The 19753-nt window shown below is 44.9% G+C and overlaps 2 protein-coding genes, 1 long non-coding RNA gene and 2 other non-coding genes across 7 annotated transcripts in view; 3 read left to right on the top strand and 2 right to left on the bottom strand.

The window, feature by feature from the left end:
• Positions 1-382, bottom strand: part of LASP1 (LIM and SH3 protein 1) — a 57149-nt gene extending 56767 nt beyond the window's left edge. For both annotated transcript variants that reach the window (XM_039516635.1, XM_039516636.1), the window contains exon 1: positions 226-382. In XM_039516635.1, coding sequence (XP_039372569.1) covers positions 226-294 — 69 coding nt within the window. In that variant the 5' untranslated portion in view covers positions 295-382. The remainder of the gene's footprint in view (positions 1-225) is intronic.
• A 994-nt stretch (positions 383-1376) lies between these two features.
• Positions 1377-1448, top strand: TRNAC-GCA. Its single transcript has one exon. It is a non-coding gene; the product is annotated as a tRNA-Cys (tRNA).
• A 6983-nt stretch (positions 1449-8431) lies between these two features.
• LOC120392268 lies at positions 8432-10974 on the bottom strand. 2 transcript variants are annotated; one of them, XR_005591630.1, is made up of 3 exons: positions 10895-10974; positions 9197-9270; positions 8432-8743 (listed from the first exon to the last, which is right to left on the bottom strand). It is a non-coding gene; the product is annotated as an uncharacterized LOC120392268 (long non-coding RNA). The 2 variants fall into 2 exon arrangements; XR_005591629.1 differs by having other exon boundaries at positions 10806-10934.
• Positions 10975-12578: 1604 nt separating this feature from the next.
• On the top strand, positions 12579-17176 carry RPL23 (ribosomal protein L23). Its single transcript, XM_039516954.1, has 5 exons — positions 12579-12729; positions 14401-14484; positions 15151-15279; positions 16634-16747; positions 17044-17176. The coding sequence occupies exons 1-5, from the start codon at positions 12717-12719 to the stop codon at positions 17124-17126; spliced, it is 423 nt and encodes a 140-aa protein (XP_039372888.1). The 5' UTR covers positions 12579-12716; the 3' UTR covers positions 17127-17176.
• Positions 14955-15087, top strand: LOC120392320. The gene has a single exon (XR_005591671.1). It is a non-coding gene; the product is annotated as a small nucleolar RNA SNORA21 (small nucleolar RNA).
• Positions 17177-19753: the final 2577 nt, after the last annotated feature.

The following is a 19753-nucleotide window of genomic DNA, read 5'->3' as shown; positions in this document are numbered from 1 at the left end:
CGGGGCGTGTTAAATTAGCAGCTGGGGGGAGGGAAGAGAAGACGGGGGGCCTGCAACTGTGACATACATCATCTTCTGCACCCCCTGACCCCAAATCCCCTTCCCCTCCTCCCCCCAGAGCCCCCCTTCCCCTACATTCACCCCACCCCCAAAAAGCCCAGCCCCCCTCCAACTCACCCCCCCCCGACGCCCCAAAGCCCGAGCCCCCCCTGGCCGGCTCCTCACCTTGTCCAGGCAGTTCACCGTCTCGGTGGGGTAGACGATCTTCCCGCAGCGGGCGCAGTTGGGGTTCATGGCCGCGCTCCGTCAGTCGCTCGCTCCCCGGGCGGCTGCAGCGGGCTCTGGCCTCCGCCTCCGCCGCGGCGCCCCTAATAAACACGGGGAGGGGCCGCGGGGGCGCGCTCGGGGGAGGGGCCGGGCCGGGAGCGCGCGGAGGGGACTGGGCGGCCGCGGGGGCGCGCCGGCGGGGGGGGGGGGCGGCGCTGCAGGAACACGCGACTCCTCTCCCCCCCCCACCGTACACACACACACCCACACACACACCCTGTCCGAGTCCACTCAGCCCCCGCAGAGACAGCGGGCACACTCACCCACACACCTCCACACTCAGATACACACACACACACAGCTCTCCGAGTCCACTCAGCACCCGCATAGGCTCCGGGCACACTCACCCACACACCTCCACACTCATATACACCCACACACACACACACACACTGCCACTCTCTCTCTCACACACACACTCAGACACACACACCTCCGAGTCCACTCAGCCCCCGCATAGGCTCCGGGCACACTCACCCACATTGCCACACTCAGATACACACTCCCACCACACATCGACACACTCATATACACCCCCACCACACATCTCCACACTGTCACACTCACATGCACACCACTGCCACACTCATATACACACCCCCACCACACTTCTCCACACAGACACACTCATACACACCACACATCTCCACACACACAGATACATCTCCACACAGTCACACTCATACGCACTGGACACACTCACCCCCACCACACATCTATTCACACGAGCCCCCCATAGTCACACTCATACCCCCACCTCTACATAGAAACACACAAATCGCCACATACAGTCACACTCACACCTCATTCCCCATCCAAACACACACCCCACACTGAACACAACTTCTCACACAAACACCTCCCTTCTCATGGTGAAAGACTCACACGCTTAATATTCACATACAACTCTCTTCTGACAGTGCACGACTAACACACTCAGTACACACACACACACACACACACACACAGACCCTTGCTCTAATGCCCAGATTGTTGACGCCAATCTGATCGTTCTCAAAAATCCTTTTAGACAAACTGAGCTCAACGTCGGGGGTATAGCTCAGTGGTAGAGCATTTGACTGCAGATCAAGAGGTCCCTGGTTCAAATCCGGGTGCCCCCTTGAAAGATTTTTGTGAATTCTTATTTTTAATCCTACTGAGAGTAAAGCATAATTTTTGCACGTATTGGGCAAAAGAAAAAAACTAAACCTATAGTTTCTACTGCAAAAATTATTTAACGTCAGTGAGTCAGTTATTGCTGCAGAGAGGCCTTTTCAGCTTTCCTTTTTGCCCAGTAGAGGGGGTATGGCTCAATGACAGAGTATTTGCCTAGTATCTTAAAGGAATGTAGTTAAAATTCTGAGTGTGTGTAAGGAGAGCAGTTTTTATTATTATAAAAAATAAGCTGTCTAGTGCCACACATTTCCACAGCCCTTTACAAGCACAGAGTAATGCGATTTATATAATTTGTGTATCAGTCAGGAGGACCATATCTTGCATTCTCAAGACAACTGGCTAAATTATCCAGTAATAATTTATTTCTGTAAGCTTGCTTAGCCATAGCTCTGGAGGTTTCTGCTTCAAATTGACATGTTATTTGCAGTAAACCCCTTTGAATTCCAGACCTGAGCTGTTCAGAAGTGTGAAATCTAGATGCAAAAATTAGCATTTCATTCATGACTAAAATGAACCAACTAGGACTCACCAAAAACAGAACCATTTCTCTGAACCACATTATATTTTGGGAATTAGGATCATATGAGACCCAGAACCCCTGGTTTTGTGATTGCCAACCAAAGCCCCCACTAGCCAACATTTATCAAAACCCCAGTCAGTTTAAAATACAGTCCACTTTCAGCAAGGTTGTTGGTTTTGTATTATAGTCTCCTATATAATAGCAGCATTGAATGGACACAGAAAAACTTCACACAAAGATAAGTGGAGATTCCTCAGCATGAAATACCTTATTATAATGCATTTTGTGTGCGTGTCCATGAGAAACAGCTGTGTAACGAACTGGCAGGTGCACACACACATATACACACACACACACACACACACATCATCGCCCACTACTGGCTGGAATCCAAACTGGTCATGCATCATAGGACCTGTAATGCTAACAGTTGATGGAGATACTCCCTTGGCTCACTAGCAGGCTATGGTTTTGAAGCAGGAGTATTCAAGTTCTATCCTTGTTACTGCTGTGAAGCTTGGAGTGCCCACGTATGTAGGGTGACCAGATAGCCAGTGTGAAAAATCGGAACACGGTGCAGGGTAATAGGAACCTATATAAGAATGCAGAGGCCCTGGAGGTTTTTCGCCTTCCTCTGCAGTGTGGGACACGGGTCCCTTGCTGGAGGATTCTCTGCACCTTGAGGTCTTTAAACCACAATTTGAGGACTTCAATAATTCAGACATAGGTTAGGGGTTTGTTACAGGAGTCGGTGGGTGAGATTCTGTGGCCTGCGTTGTGCAGGTCAGACTAGATGATCATAATGGTCCCTTCTGACCTTAAAGTCTATGAGTCTATAAGCCCCCAAAATCAGGACTGTCCCTATAAAATCAGGACATCTGGTCACCCTACACGGTATGCAGCAAGAGTGACAACTCTGACGTCCTAGTTAGCTATGTGTTTGTTACAATATTAGCCTTGCCTGACATACATTGCCTTTTGTATGTCAGTTTTCCATATCCATGATCATATGTCATCAATCCTCCATTGCATAAATGAACATTCACAAGTGTTGTGCACCTGCTGACACAGCAGCGGCAGCATGATACATGTTGCATCCAGGTCTCATGGAGTCAATCTCATAAAAAGTTGGCAACGTTTGTCTTTTGTTCTCCCATAAGGATTGGAGAAGGAGGCAGAGTCACTGAAAAAAATTCAATCTTGTGCAAATGTGTCTAACCCCGGATTTAGCATTAAATAAATAAGTATCATTAATTCTGTGCTGGTGAAGGGGTACCAGCCTACCAACATCCCATGTTCCCTAACCTGTACTATCTAACCAAGCCTATCAACATCTTTATAAAATCCCCAATTACAGTGGTATCAATATACACACTAACAGCTAAGGACTCTAGCAACACAGGAGGAAATTAATCACATTACAAAATGAGGTGATGGATATACACTCTTTGCTCCATAGTGAGATTGTCAGTCATGAAGCTTAATTTGTTTTGTGAGGTTTGTGCTGAGATCGGGCTTAAATATTTGAAACTGTGTACTAAAAGGTTAGGCAGTGTCTCCAGTAGTAATTCAATACTGCTTTCTGGGAAATAAGTATTTAATTGACTGCTTATGCAATGAGATCTTCAGGGGGATAGAAAATGTAAAGATTTTGTATATATTTGTAAAGTGCCATGTACTTGGATGACATCATATAAGTGTTTTGTAATAATAACACTATTATTAAATGGACTTTAGCAGAAGAGAAATACTCCAGTGTTCCAATATTTGATGAATAATTTAATCATCTCTTTTTCAAAGCCTGATGCACGTACTACCTAAAACCTCTGTGAATTCTGACAAGCCCTGCTAAATATCAATGACAAAGCAAAAAAACATGCTAGCGCCTGAAATTAGTGTTATGAAATACTGAATGATTGAGCATTAAAATAGTCCATTAATAAAAGATTAGTTAGCAAGTAACCATGCTTTCTTACAAGTCCTGCCTTCTTGCAATTTTTGCTTTAACTAAAATAAATAAAATCACAACAAACTTCTATAAGATTTTGTAATTGCTAACTTCATAATGATTAAATCAGGGTTTGTTAATTTCTCATAAATAGGACATCTGTACAAATATTGGAGTTTAGCTGTTCAAGAGTGGTTGATTTCATTAATCATTAGATATGTAGTTTCAACTTTGAGCAATTACTGTAAGAGACAGAATTATATAGTACTTGCAATACAGCAAAAGCAAATTATGTACCCTAGGAGCACATGGGAGGGTATCTAGATTTGTATCATGGACTACTTGATCTGTAATTATATATGCTACCCTTGAACTATGGCTCACGTCCAAAGTCTGTTTTATTTTACCAGCTATGATTGTGAAATGACTGATGTTAAAGCGACATCATGGTCTGAATTTACACTGATTGTTTTTCCAAGGGGGAAGTGAACTGGAGTCTGAAAACAACAAGGAAAGGTGGTGCACATCTGAATCACAGAAGAGTATGAGCTGCTAGAGTACATTTTTTTGCCACCCACATGGACCTAAGCAAAGAGAAATCTATGTAGTCATAATTTAGAACTGTATCAAAAGCCCGTTGAAGTTAGCGGAAGTTTTTCCTTTGCTGTGCATACAATGTCAGGCAGAAGAGTCAAATTGTTACTCTGTAACTTGAATTTCCGACTGTAGCAAACAAGCTGTCTATGCACCTGATTCAGATTCCAAATGGTCATGTTCACACATACAATCATTCCTTCAAATCCCTTTTAATTTATTTACAATCATTTGGAGAGCCATGTGTATCTGAAACAGCCTGTTGGACAAAAATACTAATCTCCAGCTCCAAGAAGCTGTGGGAGTATAGTGTGGTGACAGAACAAGAGCTGCTGGATTTAAATACATCTGCCCTCTGTGTGTGATTATGTGTTATGGTTTCTTTAAATTAAAGTTATTAGAGTGAATGGTGCTGAATATATACTTTAAACAATTTAGATGAATATATTACAAATACCTATAAAAGAAAATATACGGTCCTTTTGTCAGTGAGATAAATATACAGATATTTAGTGGCATACATTAGAATAATATTCTCGTTTGTCTAAATATATTTTCAAAGCCAACCCTTATTTCTTGAATGATGATGGCCATTCTGAGACAGGCTTTACTGCCAGTGATGCACACTCCCATCAAGCCCGGTCACACGCAGCTTGTTAATTTCAAGATTCTGCTCAAAAATTGACTTCCCCCTTTTTTAACCCCTCCCAGAGCTTGATCTGGCCTTCTTCAAATACCATCCTGTCTCTTATCACCTAGCCCAACACGCCCCAACCCTTTAAAAGCAGCTTAACAAAGCCAGGTGGGCCCCTCCTTTACCCCTAAAGGCAGGAACCACTGCTCTGCAGACACTCCCCACCTAATCCTTTGTGACTACCTGTGGGGCACACCCCATGCTTTGGGAAGCACTGGCCCTTCTTGTCTCTGTACATAACCTCCCTGCTGTTAGAGCAAGAGCCTTCTTCTCTACAGTGCCTGTCATCTGAAACAGGCTGTATCTCTCCACTTCCTCAACTCAGATATCCCCTGAAAGCAAGATCTTTTATTCCATGTATCTTCACTTCTTGGGCTTTCTACTAGTAATACATTATTTTCATCAGCCTTGTAAAATTTTACTCATCATCAGAGAGTGAATAATTTTTTTTCATGGCTACATTTAAAAGATATCATTAAGGTGTTCATCACGGCAAAGGGCAAGTAGATATACTGGCAATTCCTAAAAGCGGCAAAGAGTTCTGTGGCACCTTATAGACTAACAGACGTTTTGGAGCATGAGCTTTCGTGGGTGAATACCCACTTCATCCGACGAAATGGGTATTCACCCACAAAAGCTCATGCTCCAATATGTCTGTTAGTCTATAAGGTCCACAGGACTCTTTGCCGCTTTTACAGATCCAAACTAACACGGCTACCCCTCTGATACTTGTCAATTCCTAACAAATGTTCTATTTTCTGAGAGGACGTAGAAAAAGGCATCCGGGTCAAAACCACGGAAAGCCATTTTGAGCTCAAGAGTCAATACAAATTACAAAATAATAATTAATGGGGTGTGTTTTCCACCTTTCCAGAGCTGCATGGACAGAGGCAGTTATATTTCTCAATGCCAATATATCAGCCTTCTGAGTAAGCTGTCTGCGTAGATTGAAAAAGGACAGCTATTAAGGCCCTACTTAACTTGCTATTGTACAAACGTATCTGGCATACCCATGAGTCTTTTTAACAAGGGAGAACCAAGTTGACATATTTATAACGGAAACAACTGCCATGTCTAGGTGCTTATTAATGCCTTCTCATCTCAGCTTGATTAGGGATTTCACATTTTTAAACTTAAATCTAATCATTTTCCAATTCTGAGAAACCTAGTGAATGCAAAGAATTCTGAATATACTCTAACCAAGGAAGTTTATGTGAAAAATCCCTGCTGAGCTGCTCCTCTCAGCATAGCCTTGGCAAATGTTGTGGATGCATACCATGAACGCCAAGCCAACAATTTATATCACAGAAACTCACATTGCACAGTATTTGGGCTGTGTTACATTGTATTTCTCTCAATTGTTACAAACCACATGTTTATTGTCAGTGGTTAATTTTGTGGCCATGAAATGGCAAGATATTTGTTTGCTACTGAAGTAATTATTTGAAACATATATTTCCCATTATTAACTTTCAAGCCGTCAAGATACTTTGCTAGTATTGTATACAGGGAGGGCTCGAACGGCAGGATAGTTGAACTGTTACACTCAGTATCACTTGTAGTTCCATCCTGAAATTAGGTTTAGACACTTCCAGAATAAATTAAAATAATTTACTGCCACTAGATGAAAATCTCTTTCACAATGTGGCTCAATTGCTTTGAGATTCAAAAAATCACTAGGGCTGAAATATAATAATATTAAGGAAAAATGCACACGAGTTAATCCATTCTGATGACCACACAAGGATTAATTAAAAGCTCAGGCACAACCCTCCTTGTCTTTTCAGCCCCAAATTCACGAGTGCTTTCTGGATCCCTTTAAAAAAGGCTGGGGGGGAAGATATCTGGAGTTGAACCAAAGACAGCTTGATCTGCAGTCAATGTTCTACCACCAGCTATACCTCTCCAGCTGGTAGAAGTGTGGAGAAGAGGGGGTTCCATTGAAAAAAAATTCTAACCAGGAGCTGTGACATTATGGGCCTCATAATTCATATATTTCAAATATACTGCATCCAGCATGTAGCCGTTGAGAAACCAAAATAAAAAACAACTATTGATTGTTACAAATCCCGGCTTATTGGAGGTGCCCCTTATGGCTAAACCTGTGAAATGCTTCCAACATCAGCACCTCTCTGTGCATGTGGGATGCTTCTTAACTGCTCTCTTCTCTCTTTTGGACTCGTCTCTGACCAAAAAGGTGTGTGTGGGGGGGGGTTTACTGTGGGATAATCCACCTGTATTAGCTGTCTTGCTGTAAAAAAAAAACATCGGGGAGGCAAGGGGCTCTAGTTTTACTGCAAGATAAATTAGGCAAGAAAACCCCCATGAGAGGGTGTCACCGCTGGTGTTGCCTAGTTACCTCATAGTATTAGGATCCTCACGCTTTTTACCACACACTGAAACCGCCCCCCCCCCCCACCTTTTTAAGCAGCAAAGACAGAGTCTGCAGCGCCACAAGTGCCTTGTCTCCATGTAGGATTTCACAGTGAGCCTGGCTGGAAGACAGAGCCCCAGGGGGCAAGCCGCAGATCCCCCTGATGAGCCTCCTGCTCTAAGCAGCTCCTTCTCCCCCAGAAGGCCCCCCACCCAGGGCATATGGTCATATACAAAGATCTGATCACGCTCCCCCTGCTGGACATTCATCAGGCTGTAGTATTTGGCTCACATACTGAGCTCTTCTAAGCCCACTGAGTCTGAGCAGCATGTAGGTTCTCCCTCTGGCCTCTCGGGCTCACTCCTTGGATAAAGTATCAGAGAGGTAGCCGTGTTAGTCTGGTTCTGTAAAAGCAGCAAAGAATCCTGACTCCCTGCCTAGTGCGCCTCCTCCGAAGTGAGACCACATGGTCTCTGCCCCCAGATCTGTACTAACCCTACAAGTTTCTCCAGCCTGCCTTTTCCCAGCACTCCGCCCAAAAAGCCACCCTGGTTTACAGTCTAACTCTCTGGGGCAGTGGTTCTCAACCTAGTTACCATTGCGGGCTGCATATGCAGCTCTCTGTGTGTTACGTAGGCCGCATCCACACAATATATACACTACCCGTATGGGTCTGAGGATGTCACATGGGTCACAGCCGTGTGCTGACCGGGCTGCTAGCAGGCCGCAGGTTGAGAACCACTGCTCTGGGGACATGTGACTGTTACAACAAGGAACTCAGAGGCTTTGCAAAGTAACTTCTGAAACGCATGCACACGTTTATAAAACCCTTCCAGCTATATTGAAACATCTGCATTCAAACCCCTTCCCGTAGTGTCCTCCCAACACTGAGAACCCTGTGGGTTTTGATCAGTCCTTTGAGGGTCCCAAGACCCTCCTCTTCTGCTCAAGCTTCAGGCCTTGTCTCTCTGCCCATGCAACAAGCTCTTCTTAGTGTGTTCAGGTCCCATGGCCAAAAGGCTCCCCTTGGGTCAGAGATTTTTGCACAGTAGCTTCAAACACCTCTCCTTTTGTTCTTCTAGGGCATTTCCACAGCCCTCTTGGCGGACACTATGGGGAGAAGAAACAATTTCCAATCTCTTTAGCATAGCCACTGTATTGCCAGGGCAATATTCCCCCTTAACACCACCTTTGATTGTTTGCAGTGTTGTTGTAGACATTTTGGTCCCAAGTTACGAGAGAGATGCAATGGAGAAGGTGAAAGCTCTTTATTGGACCAACTTCTGCTGGTGGAAGAGAAAAGCTTGAAAGCTTGTGAAACAGAAGTCGGTCCAGTAAAATACATTACCTCACCCACCTTGCCTCTCTCAATGTCTTTGATTGTCCTGTAGCTGCTTCCAGACAGGGTGTGTGAAATGTGACATGATCCCTCCAGGTCAGCACATGATGGATTCAAGACACACTAAGGATTAGAGTTATACATAGTAATAGCGTTCATGAAATCAGTCAGAATTCAAGAGTTTTATAAAGGCCAAAAGGAACCATTAGATCATCCAATCTTACCTCCTCTATGTCACAGGCTGTTAATTTCCACCCAGATACCCCAAGACTTTAGTTAGACCAAAGCATTTCAGTCCCTAGGAAACAAAAGTGTATTTGAGGAAGAGAACAACAAAGAGACCCTTAGCCTTGAACTAGGGACTACTACTTATTTGAAATCGCAGCTTCTACCTCCTCTGTATAAACAGATCACTGCCTAAAACTGTCACAACATATAGTCACTCTTTCCCTCCTATTGCCTTCCTGGGGCCTGTTTTCTCTCCACCCCTTCCCCTTCCCATACGACATCAATAATTCTGTTCACCTTGATGACAGCTACTTGTATTCTGCCAGGGAAGAATCAGGCCCAGACGTCAGGCTGGCCTATATGAGGGACATTGTGCAGAGTTATCCCACTGGGATTAGCAATATTGGGAAACCAAGTGTAGATGGAGCATCTACATGTTAAGCCCTGTACTGCTTAGAGCTGCCCTGCATGGGGTTAGATGATATGATGCTGGTAGCTTGACCCCATGTCTTCACTGCCTTGCAACAGTAGAGCTAAAGGGAGGCAGATTATCTATTGAAGGCCATCTCCCCACTATCTTCCCATTTGGGAAATAAGCGTGTGCATTGTTCTGTTACAAGACTCGCTCTCCTTTCATTTGACAAAAACAACGAGGAATCCTTGTGGCACCTTAGAGACTAACAAATTTATCTGGGCATAAGCTTTCGTGGGCTACAGCCCACTTCATCAGATGCATGAAGTGAAAAATACAGGAGCAGGTATTTTTCACTTCATGTATCTGATGAAGTGGGTTCTAGCCCATGAAAGCTTATGCCCAAATAAATGTGTTAGTCTCTAAGGTGCCACAAGGATTCCTCGTTGTTTTTGCTGATACAGACTAACACGGCTACCACTCTGAAACCTTTCATTTGACACACTCCCAGTGTGACATCCTGGGCTCTTCATCCACCAAACCCACCCACTTTGTTACTGAAGGCGAACATCTCTCCGGGGCTCTCACAATGAATAGCAGTGAAACAGCCCTTACTGTGAGACTAAAGTAAAACAGTGATTAAAAGGGATTCATTACTGTCACTCTTTCCCTTGTTCATTTCAATGAAAGATAAAATACAGCATGGAGAGACTGTTAATGAACTCGAGTGACTTTGCATGGGAATGCCGCTCTTATTTACTATTAAGCTGCATTTATTTGGCCTTTCTAAATCACACTGCAATTTGCAACAAGGTAGCACCCACCCAGGTGGCAAGAAACCTTCTGAGCTACACACATACTCTAGCACAGAGACACAGCCCCCCTGCAAGAGCGAATGTGCGGTATGCTGCCCAAACCCTACTTGTTAGAGCTTGTATGTTACTTCTAGCACTTTTCTGTGCTCAAATTACAGAATCTGTGATTCTACATGAGCAAATCAAAATCCATAGTTAGAGTTAGTGGAAAAAGAGCATGTGCGGCTGCCACCTTTGTAAAGTGCTTTGAGATCTGTTGAAGAAAAGTACTATATAAGTGAAAAAAAATTTATTACTTGAACCCATGGTAAAGTCAAAGCCCTGTGCCATTTAGAAGAATGCACCGCTCTGCCCTTGCCGGCATGACATTATCCATACCGTGTGTGGAACATCATTCCAGCTCTTCAAAATGACACATACATCCCCGTCAAATACCAGTTTTGTCACTGTACCAGAAGGGAACAAACCTTAGAAAAGCAGGACTGACTGTTTAAAAACATGAAGGGCTGGCCTACTGCCTGCTGTCTTAGAACTGAGTGAGAAGTCACAAATTCCGCATTGTTACTTCACTCAGCAGGCTTCTGGATGGGAAGATGTGATTGGAGGAGGCAGGGCTGGGAGGAGAAAAGGCTTTTTTCAAAACAAATCTATTTGATAATTAACAAAACTGCAAAGTGAATTCTGAAACCCCCCAAAAAGGGCTTCTTTACAATCCGTGATCCCTAAGTATATGGCAGTTATTTAGGGCCAGATTTCATCCAGATCCTGCAATACAGAAGTCTGCATTGTGGAAAAAAATCTGTTTTTCTGAGCTGCTGACATTTCGCACTGCAGGAACCAAATGTAGTTTTGATTGTATCTAGTCTCAGTTTTGATGCTCTGATAGATGTCATTTTTTCCCCTGTGATTATTTGCCTTCTTTGGCAAGATTCTCTATTTTCTCTCCATGGTTTTAATTTAAGTCTGCTCCAGTTAATTTCCAACTCATATCCTGCAAGATGAGTGCCACAGCCTTAGCTGTGACCTTCTCAAAATTAGGTTGAAATCATAAGGCATACAGATCTGCTGCACTTGATTGGGCCAGCAACCAGGGGTGGCTCTATGTTTTTGCCACCCCAAGCAAGGTAGTCAGGGAGCCTTCGGCAGCGTTTCTGTGGAAGGTCCCCTGGTCACGCGTATTTGGCGGCGGTTCTGCAGGAGGTCTGCCGGTAACGCAGATTCGGCAGCTGTTCTGTGGTGATCTGCCAGTCCCGCGCCTTCAGCGTACCCGCTGCTGAATTGCCACCGAAACCGCAGGACCAGCGGACCTCCCGCACAAATGCCACCGAAGGCTGACTGACTGCCGCTCTCAGAGCGACCGGCAGGCCGCCCCCCGTGACTTGCCGCCCCAGGCATGCGCTTGCTGCGCTGGTGCCTGGAGCCGCCCCTGCCAGAAACACAGATGCTGTAACAAGTAGTGCTGCATGCCGTGATTTAATAGGCAGAGCCTTGAAAGGATACAAAATTTGTATCCGCATCTGATCCGCAAACATGGTCGACGATATAAAGCGGGTATCCACAGATTTGCAGGGTTCTATTAATAGCATGGGTGCCTGCCTCTGAACTGATGCTCAGAGGGAATTGGGGGAGGGAGGTTTTTGTGTTGTTGCACTGGCATTGGATGAAGGGGTGTTTGGATGGGAATAAAACTGAGGTCCTGCCCACCCCAAAGCACGTTATACCAGAGCAACATTGTTACCCCAGGTTTCAGAGTAGCAGCCGTGTTAGGCTGTATCCGCAAAAAGAACAGGAGTAGCTCACGAAAGCTCATGCTGAAATAAATTTGTTAGTCTCTAAGGTGCCACAAGTCCTCCTGTTCTTTTTGTTGTTACCCCAGGTGCCCTGGCCAAACTCCAATGCTGGGAGGATTTGCCTTTGCAAATGCCCCCCTTCTCCATCAACCTACCACCAACCCTTCCTGCCTCTAGTGCCTGTGCCACGTGTGCTTGGTGGGCTAAGGATCTTACATCAATCGGCTGCAGTTCCCCACGCGCCTCCATAGGTGGCACTGTGGTGCACTGAGACTACCAGCGACTGCAGAGACCAGAGCGCCATTCCTTATCGCGTGATGAGGAACTAGGGCGTAACTGCGTCACGTGTCGAGGGAGGTCACCGCCTCCGTGCCGTCGTGTGACGTATCTATTGGGTTTCCGGGACGTCGTGTGACGTAGTAGGCCTTGCGCCGTGCGGGAACTAATATCCCAGCATCCTTTGCGATACTCTTTCTCTTTTTTTTTTTTTGGACCCAAGATGTCCAAGCGAGGTGAGGCCTAGTGAGAGCGGCTCCCACTCGGGGCGGGGAGCATCCGTCGCCATCCTCCGGCCCCGCGGGTCACGCGGTTCCGGGACCCGGGGGGATGGACGAGGGGGAGCCCGAGCTCCCTTCGGGGCCGGGTTTGAGGGAGGGAGGGAAGGAAGCGGGGACAGGCCCGCTGGGGAGGGGGACTGGCGGGTCCCGCTGAAGGGGTGGAGGAGGCCGGGCCTTGGAGGGGGTGCGGAGGTTTGAGGCTGTGAAGGAGCGGGAGGGCCTAGGCCCTGGAGGGGGGGGAGGAAGGGTGGGGGGCTTTCAGGGTGAGGCCTTAGCTTGGAAGGGGGAGTGCTGAGGTCCATGTGGATGAGAAATTAGGGTCGAAATAAGATCCTCGGTGCAGGGCCCAATTTGGGGGTAGGGGCCCGGGGGGAGCTCAGGACCTGGGATTGTCTCATGGCTGGAAACTGCTCCTTGCACCTCGGCACGCGAGAGGAGGAACAAGCCCTGTAAGTAGGAGAAGGAAAAGTGGCAGAGAGATACAGTGCTTTCCTTGGGCTGAGTAGTGTGTTTGATGCCTAGAATCTACAGGGATGGGCAGGTTAAAAATGCATTGGCCTGAGTGGAGCGTTTTAAATCGCATGTTTTAAAATAGCCGGTTTCAATAAGGTTTGAGACTGTTTGGATAATTGTGCTGTGGCAATTTTAGATTAAAACTTATAGCAAATGGAGAGATCACTCAGTACTCTTGTTATTAATGCCCCTGCTGGTAGGGTATTTTATTTGAATTATGATGTGATATAGGCAAAAAAACGAATTATTGCCAGTGACGACTCTGGTGCTGCAAATATTTAAATAGATGTGTAGCTTTATTCACATATAAGCATTTATAGCCTCAGAGACTAGAATGGTATTTTCATTAAAAACCTCTCTTCCTGTAAAATCTGTCTTTTCAAAACAAGACTGTATCATTGTTAACAGTGAAGAATTATTTAGCGTTTCAGTACATTAACAAAGTTGTTGTGAATTTTCTCATATGCCCTGTGCCAGAATTTTCAAAAATAGCTCCAAATTAGGTGCAAATGTAAGCACTTGTGGTTGGGGTTTTCAGAAGTGCCTAATTGATTTAGCAGTCCACTGCTTGCATCCGAAGAAGTGGGTATTCACCCACGAAAGCTCATGCTGCAAAACATCTGTTAGTCTATAAGGTGCCACAGGATTCTTTGCTGCTTCTAATTGATTTAGTAGCACAGTCTTCCAGTGCATCAGAAAGATGGTATCGGTTACAAACATGGCACTGGCTATTTGCTTATCAATTTTGCGTTTGAGTTTGTGTTCTCCTAGTAAGGATGTTAATGTGAGACCTGAGCTTTTCTCTTTCAGTAGATATGAACAGCTTTCCGGGCAAAACTTAGTAGGACCAAAACCTATGTAATTTCCACACAAACGTCACTAACAACAGTTAGGAAACTAAAGAACCACCAGAAAACATCCACTCCAGATTGTAAATTGGGGGGAGGAGGGAGTAAAGAATTAGTAACACAAATAAAAATGTGATTCGGGTTCTAAAAATCACTTTAAATAAAATTATAGTTTAAATAAAATAAATGTATTAATTTTAATCATGATTCATATCATCCCTGACATAGGAAAGAGGTTACAAATACTCTTCTTTTTAACCTACAGGACGTGGTGGTTCGTCCGGTGCGAAATTCCGTATTTCCCTTGGTCTCCCCGTGGGAGCTGTGATTAACTGTGCAGATAACACAGGTCAGTCTGTCTGGCTTCCTTCTGGAGTCAATATCACTTGTTTCTGCTTTAGCAGCCCTTCTGCCTTGTCTGTTTATCTGGTTAGGGTTTGTGTAGGTAACTGACTAAAGGAAACCAGGGGTTGGAAGTTGAAGCCAGGCAAATTTGCACTAGAAATTAAGGTGCAAGTTTTTAACAGTGAAGGTAATTAACCATTGGAACAACTGGGTGGGCTCTCAATCACTTGGAATCTTTAAATCAAGGCTGGATACCTCGCTGAGAGAGATGCTGCTTAAGGCCAAACTGAAATTATGGGCTTGACACAGAAATTACTGGGTTATGCCAGGAACCAGGCTAGATGATCATCATAATGGTTCCTTCTGGCCTTAACATCTGTGTATCTGTTAATCTGCTTCTGTAGAATTTAAACTTATCGCTCAATAATGATGCTAAAAAATGCATCCTACCTCAGAAGCAACAACAGCAGCTTCCCCCTTCTGAGAAGCACTTGCTGGGTCTGTGGTCAGTGACTCAGTGAGTTGTCGTGGAAGGGCATAAAAAAGGCATCGCTTTTGGGTGAGGTGGCGGCATGTGCTGTTAACTTCAATGAGCGGTGTGACAGTGATCCATGAGGGGACATCTATTATGTGATGAGTTGGCTAATGCAAAATGTTTTTTTCCTTGTAGGTGCCAAGAACCTGTACATCATCTCCGTGAAGGGGATTAAGGGGCGCCTGAACAGGCTGCCAGCTGCTGGTGTAGGCGACATGGTCATGGCTACTGTCAAGAAGGGCAAGCCTGAGCTCAGGAAGAAGGGTGAGTGTTAGAAGTGTCCCATGGGCTGGTCTGGAAGTGTCTGCTACAGACGTGCTGTGCTGTAGGTCTAAGAGCTTAGGTGCCCAGATTTCCCTCAAGGCAGTGCTACAAACCTGATTTGTTTCTTTGGGGAGGGAGGTGGGAATATGCATGTAGAGTATGCTGGGTCTAACCTTGATGTACGATGATCGCAGCATTGCAGCTGACATAACAGCATGATCTCATCAGGCCTCCATCTGCTGCTGGACCTCCTAGTCCCTTGTAGATTGCCCTTCCTCTGGGAGATGGAAAGGCTGCCCTTCCACATGGGAGGAGCAAGGCAGTTTCAACATGCCAACAATGATGCTAGAAGTAGGCAGCCTATCTCTGAAGCAGCAGCTTCCCCCTTCTAAAAAGCACTTGCTGGGTCTGTGCTCAGTGGCTCCGCGAGTTGTCGTGGAAGGGGATAGCAAAACCTCACTTTTGGGTGAGGTTAGCAGCAGCATGTGCTGTTAACTTCAATGAGTGGCGTGACAGTCCTGAAAGTTCACATTCTGGTTTGATTATTAGTATATATTTTTTCAGGTAGTCTTAAGTGTTTTCCCTGCTGGATGTCTCTGTGGGGAGTGACCTTGTGTCTGGAAATGTGGCCAGGTTTACCTTACAAAAGGCTGTTTGAGCACAGGGTTAGAACATGAATCTACACCCGAGTGACTGAATACCATTCAAGTGTAATATTGCATTGGACTAGTTTTTTTTTTTTTTTATGGATATATACACACACACACACACACACAGAGCTGGATTTTCCTTCTGAACCAGCACACTGCAGCTCAGCAAAAAAGCAGTCTTAGCCCTTGTAAAACTAAATACCAAAGACTTGCAATCAAAGTAAATGTATGGAGTGGTGTTTAGGGTGGAAACCCGCTTTAAATGCTCGTCATAAATGTAGTTCCGGTGAAAGGCTTTGGCTTGACAGGCTGGGAAACTGCAGACCCTTTTGCTCACAGAGCAGACAATAGCCAGGAGGACTGCTCCCACCTCAGCCCTACTCTTCACAGTTTCTGTAACCCATCCAGTCCTTGGCTTCTCAGATGAAGCCATTAACAAAAACATTTTGTGACATGGATGCTTGGTGGTATCAGTCCCAAAGGCCACTGATGGTAATAACTTTGGTGGCAATCCCCATACAACAGGAAACCTTTACTGGGACCAAAATCCTATATGCCCGTCCTATTGAGGCCTTGCAAGGGTAGGGCTCAGAAGAGGACACTTATGTTGAGCACAACATTGTACCTGGCTGATTCCTTTTGAGTTTCTGCTGTTGGGCTGTATTTGGACATTTAGGATCCTGAGCTTGTCTTTCTCCCTGCAGTGCACCCGGCAGTGGTAATTCGGCAGCGGAAATCGTACCGGAGAAAAGACGGGGTGTTCCTCTATTTTGAAGACAACGCGGGAGTGATAGTAAATAACAAAGGGGAAATGAAAGGTACAGATGGCAATCTATTGCACTGGACAAGAGCAAACTCATAAAGAATAGTGCAGCACAAATGTCTGCATTCCTGGCCCAAGGAGAGCACCACTGTCTTCAGGCAAAAGGACCAATGCTATCCTTAGTGCCGTGAAAAGTGGGTATCTTGGATGCTCCTGCAGAGAAAGTGATGGCTCTGTTGTTAACATGCTACAAGCTGCCTGAACAGCACTCGCAGAAGAAGGATGTGGTCGGAGTGTAGAACATAAGCTCTGACTAGTTCTTAACTTTTTTTCCCTTTCCCACTTTTACAGGCTCAGCAATCACAGGCCCTGTGGCTAAGGAATGCGCAGATCTGTGGCCCAGGATAGCCTCCAATGCTGGCAGCATCGCATAAACCTGCTCCATCCTCGTTGTAAAGATAAAATAAAAGTGGTTGCACCAAAATTCCTAGTGTCTGTGTTGATACTGTAAAGCTTGGAACATCAATCACCTCCCTAACAAACATGGCTACGGTGCTCCTAGCACGAGGGTGTGGCTGCCTGGGGAGAGTTTACCTTTACAGCTTTAGTCATATAGGTATAGTACCCTGTGTGGATACACTTAAAAGTATGACTTTTTTTTGTTGAGCTTAAACGCCTTCCCAAGCAACACAAACTGAACTACAATAAGGCTCTCTAATACCAGAATAAGAGTCTCCAGAAAGGGGTTATATGGGTATACCAATATCTGTTTTAAATCACCCCTAGGGTTATACCAAAATGTCTGTCTTGTGTAGACAAGGCCTGAGGCTCCAATAGGAATATGGCAACTTGGTTTTAAAAGCTGTGACTCTGCACCAGGAGACAGATCTTCATGAAATAACCCATGACTGAATAATGTCCTTCGCATTGCAACGCTACCTGATATTTTTACATTTGGTACTACAGTAGAACCTGTTATGAACTGACCAGTCAACTCACACCCCTCATTTGGAATGGGAAGTACACAGGCAGCAGCAGAGTTAAAAGGAAAAAATAAAAACACGTACAGTACTGTATTCAGTGTAAACTACTAAAAAATAAGGGGGAAGTTTAAAAAAAAAAGTTTGACAAGGTAAGGAAACTTTCTGTGCTTGTATCATTTCAGATGGTTAAAAGCAGCATTTTTTTTCTGCATAGTAAAGTTTGAACATAGTGTGACATGACATAGTATTAAGTCAATGTTCAGTTGTGAACTTTTGAGAGAACAAACGTTTTGTTCAGAGTTGTGAACTTTTCAGAGTTACATACAACCTCCATTCCTGAGGTGTTCCTTCATAACTCTGAGGTTCTACTGTATAAGATGCTCATGACAGACAAGCTTTGCGAGAAAAGCACTGTTTGAGTTTGAACGACAGCATTGGTAATTGGGTCTCGTAGAGTAAGCTCAGGAAAGGAACTTTCTTATTGAGAATGTGCTTAATGTGGACCAAGGGCATAGCAGAGCCCACCACTGTTGGAGGAGGCGATGGCTGCAGCATGTGCTACTAAGCCCTGGGAATGGTGAAACAAGCTTGAAGGTGAACTAAGATGCCTTCTTTGACAAATAATGCCACATCACAAACTGATATGTGCAGACTTGAATTCCAAATACCTTTTAAGGATGAGCTGATGGGCTCTCTAACTTTAAGACCGGAGTTACAGCATTTATGGTAAAACCTGCAAAAGGTGATAGTACAGGCTGCTACATAGTGCAAAAAGCTTCAGTCCTTATGCTGTGTGATGGGACATGTCTTATCCCCAACTTTTTTTTTTTTTTAAGTGCAAAACTGTGGATGTGAGACTGAATGGAATTGCAAATAAATAAATTTTCCTTCTTTATACCAGCGTGTCAGTTAAGGGTGTGGTGGTTTTACCCTATGGTCTTGAAAGTTAGGGGTTGTGTAAGCATATTGGTTATGTCCACACTTATGGAGCAGACACCAACAAGTGGTTTTTCGGTCAGTATTGGAACACCACTTCCACAAAAGATATTAACTATGGTTATGTCAACACTGCAAAGTTGTCGACAAAACTTTGTCTTTCACAGGTACTTAAAAAAAGCCCCTCACGAAAGACAAAAGTTTTGCTGATGCAAGTGGCCGTGTGAACGCAGCTTCATTGGCAGGAGTGCGCTCCTGCTGACGAAGCTACTGCCGCTCGCGGGGCTGGAAGTATTTTGTCTGCAAAAGTGCCGACAAAGAGCGTTTACACACGCTGACTTTTAGCGAAAAGGCTTGACACCGCCTTGTCACTAAAAGCTGCGTGGTGTAGACAAGCCCTATGTTGAATGAAGCACTCTTCCGTCGACATAACCCCCACTGTAGATGCAGCTATGTCCACATAGCTGCTTGATTATGGGTGTGATTTTCACTCCTCTGACTCTTAGTTATGCTGCTGTAACTTCTCAGCAGGCCAGCTCCTGTATGCTGAAAGCATGCATAGGGGTGGGGTTTCCTCATGAAGTGTTGAGGGCTTCACATCTGGATCTTTACCAGGGCCTGTGTGGAGCGGAAAAGTCCTTCAGTCAAATTAAATCATACAATAATACTGTGCCCTGAAAGTCTGGCTTTTCTAGGGCTTTGTAGGTTCAGCCATTGTCAACCCCTTCCCAGTGCAGCCATTCGCTGCACTCCCTGCAAGGTCTGGAAATAAATCCCCGATTCTGTCTTAATTTGCTTCTAGAGCAGGGGTCAGCAACCTTTCAGAAGTGGTGTGCCCAGTCTCAATTTATTCACTCTAATTTAAGGTTTCGCGTGCCAGTCATACATTTTAACGTTTTTAGAAGGTCTCTTTCTATAAGTCTATAATATATAACTAAACTACTGTTGTATGTAAAGTAAATAAGGTTTTTAAAATGTTTAAGAAGTTTTATTTAAAATTAAATTAAAATGCAGAGCCCCCCGGGCTGGTGGCCAGGACCCGGGCAGTGTGAGTGCCACTGAAAATCAGCTTGCGTGCTGCCTTCGGTACAAGTGCCATAGGTTGCCTACCCCTGTCCTAGCGATTGTCCGTTTCTGATTGT

Source organism: Mauremys reevesii, linkage group 27 (genome assembly GCF_016161935.1).
Source record: "Mauremys reevesii isolate NIE-2019 linkage group 27, ASM1616193v1, whole genome shotgun sequence".
NCBI lineage: Eukaryota > Metazoa > Chordata > Testudines > Geoemydidae > Mauremys > Mauremys reevesii.
Note: the sequence above shows the minus strand (reverse complement) of the source record. Positions and strands in the feature narration are given on the sequence as shown.

Excerpts from the sequence above, each read along its gene's own strand:
- RPL23 (XM_039516954.1), top strand. Across the intron at positions 14,485-15,150 it reads TAACTGTGCAGATAACACAG|GTGCCAAGAACCTGTACATC; the intron begins GTCAGTCTGTCT and ends TTTTCCTTGTAG. Across the intron at positions 16,748-17,043 it reads TAACAAAGGGGAAATGAAAG|GCTCAGCAATCACAGGCCCT; the intron begins GTACAGATGGCA and ends CCACTTTTACAG.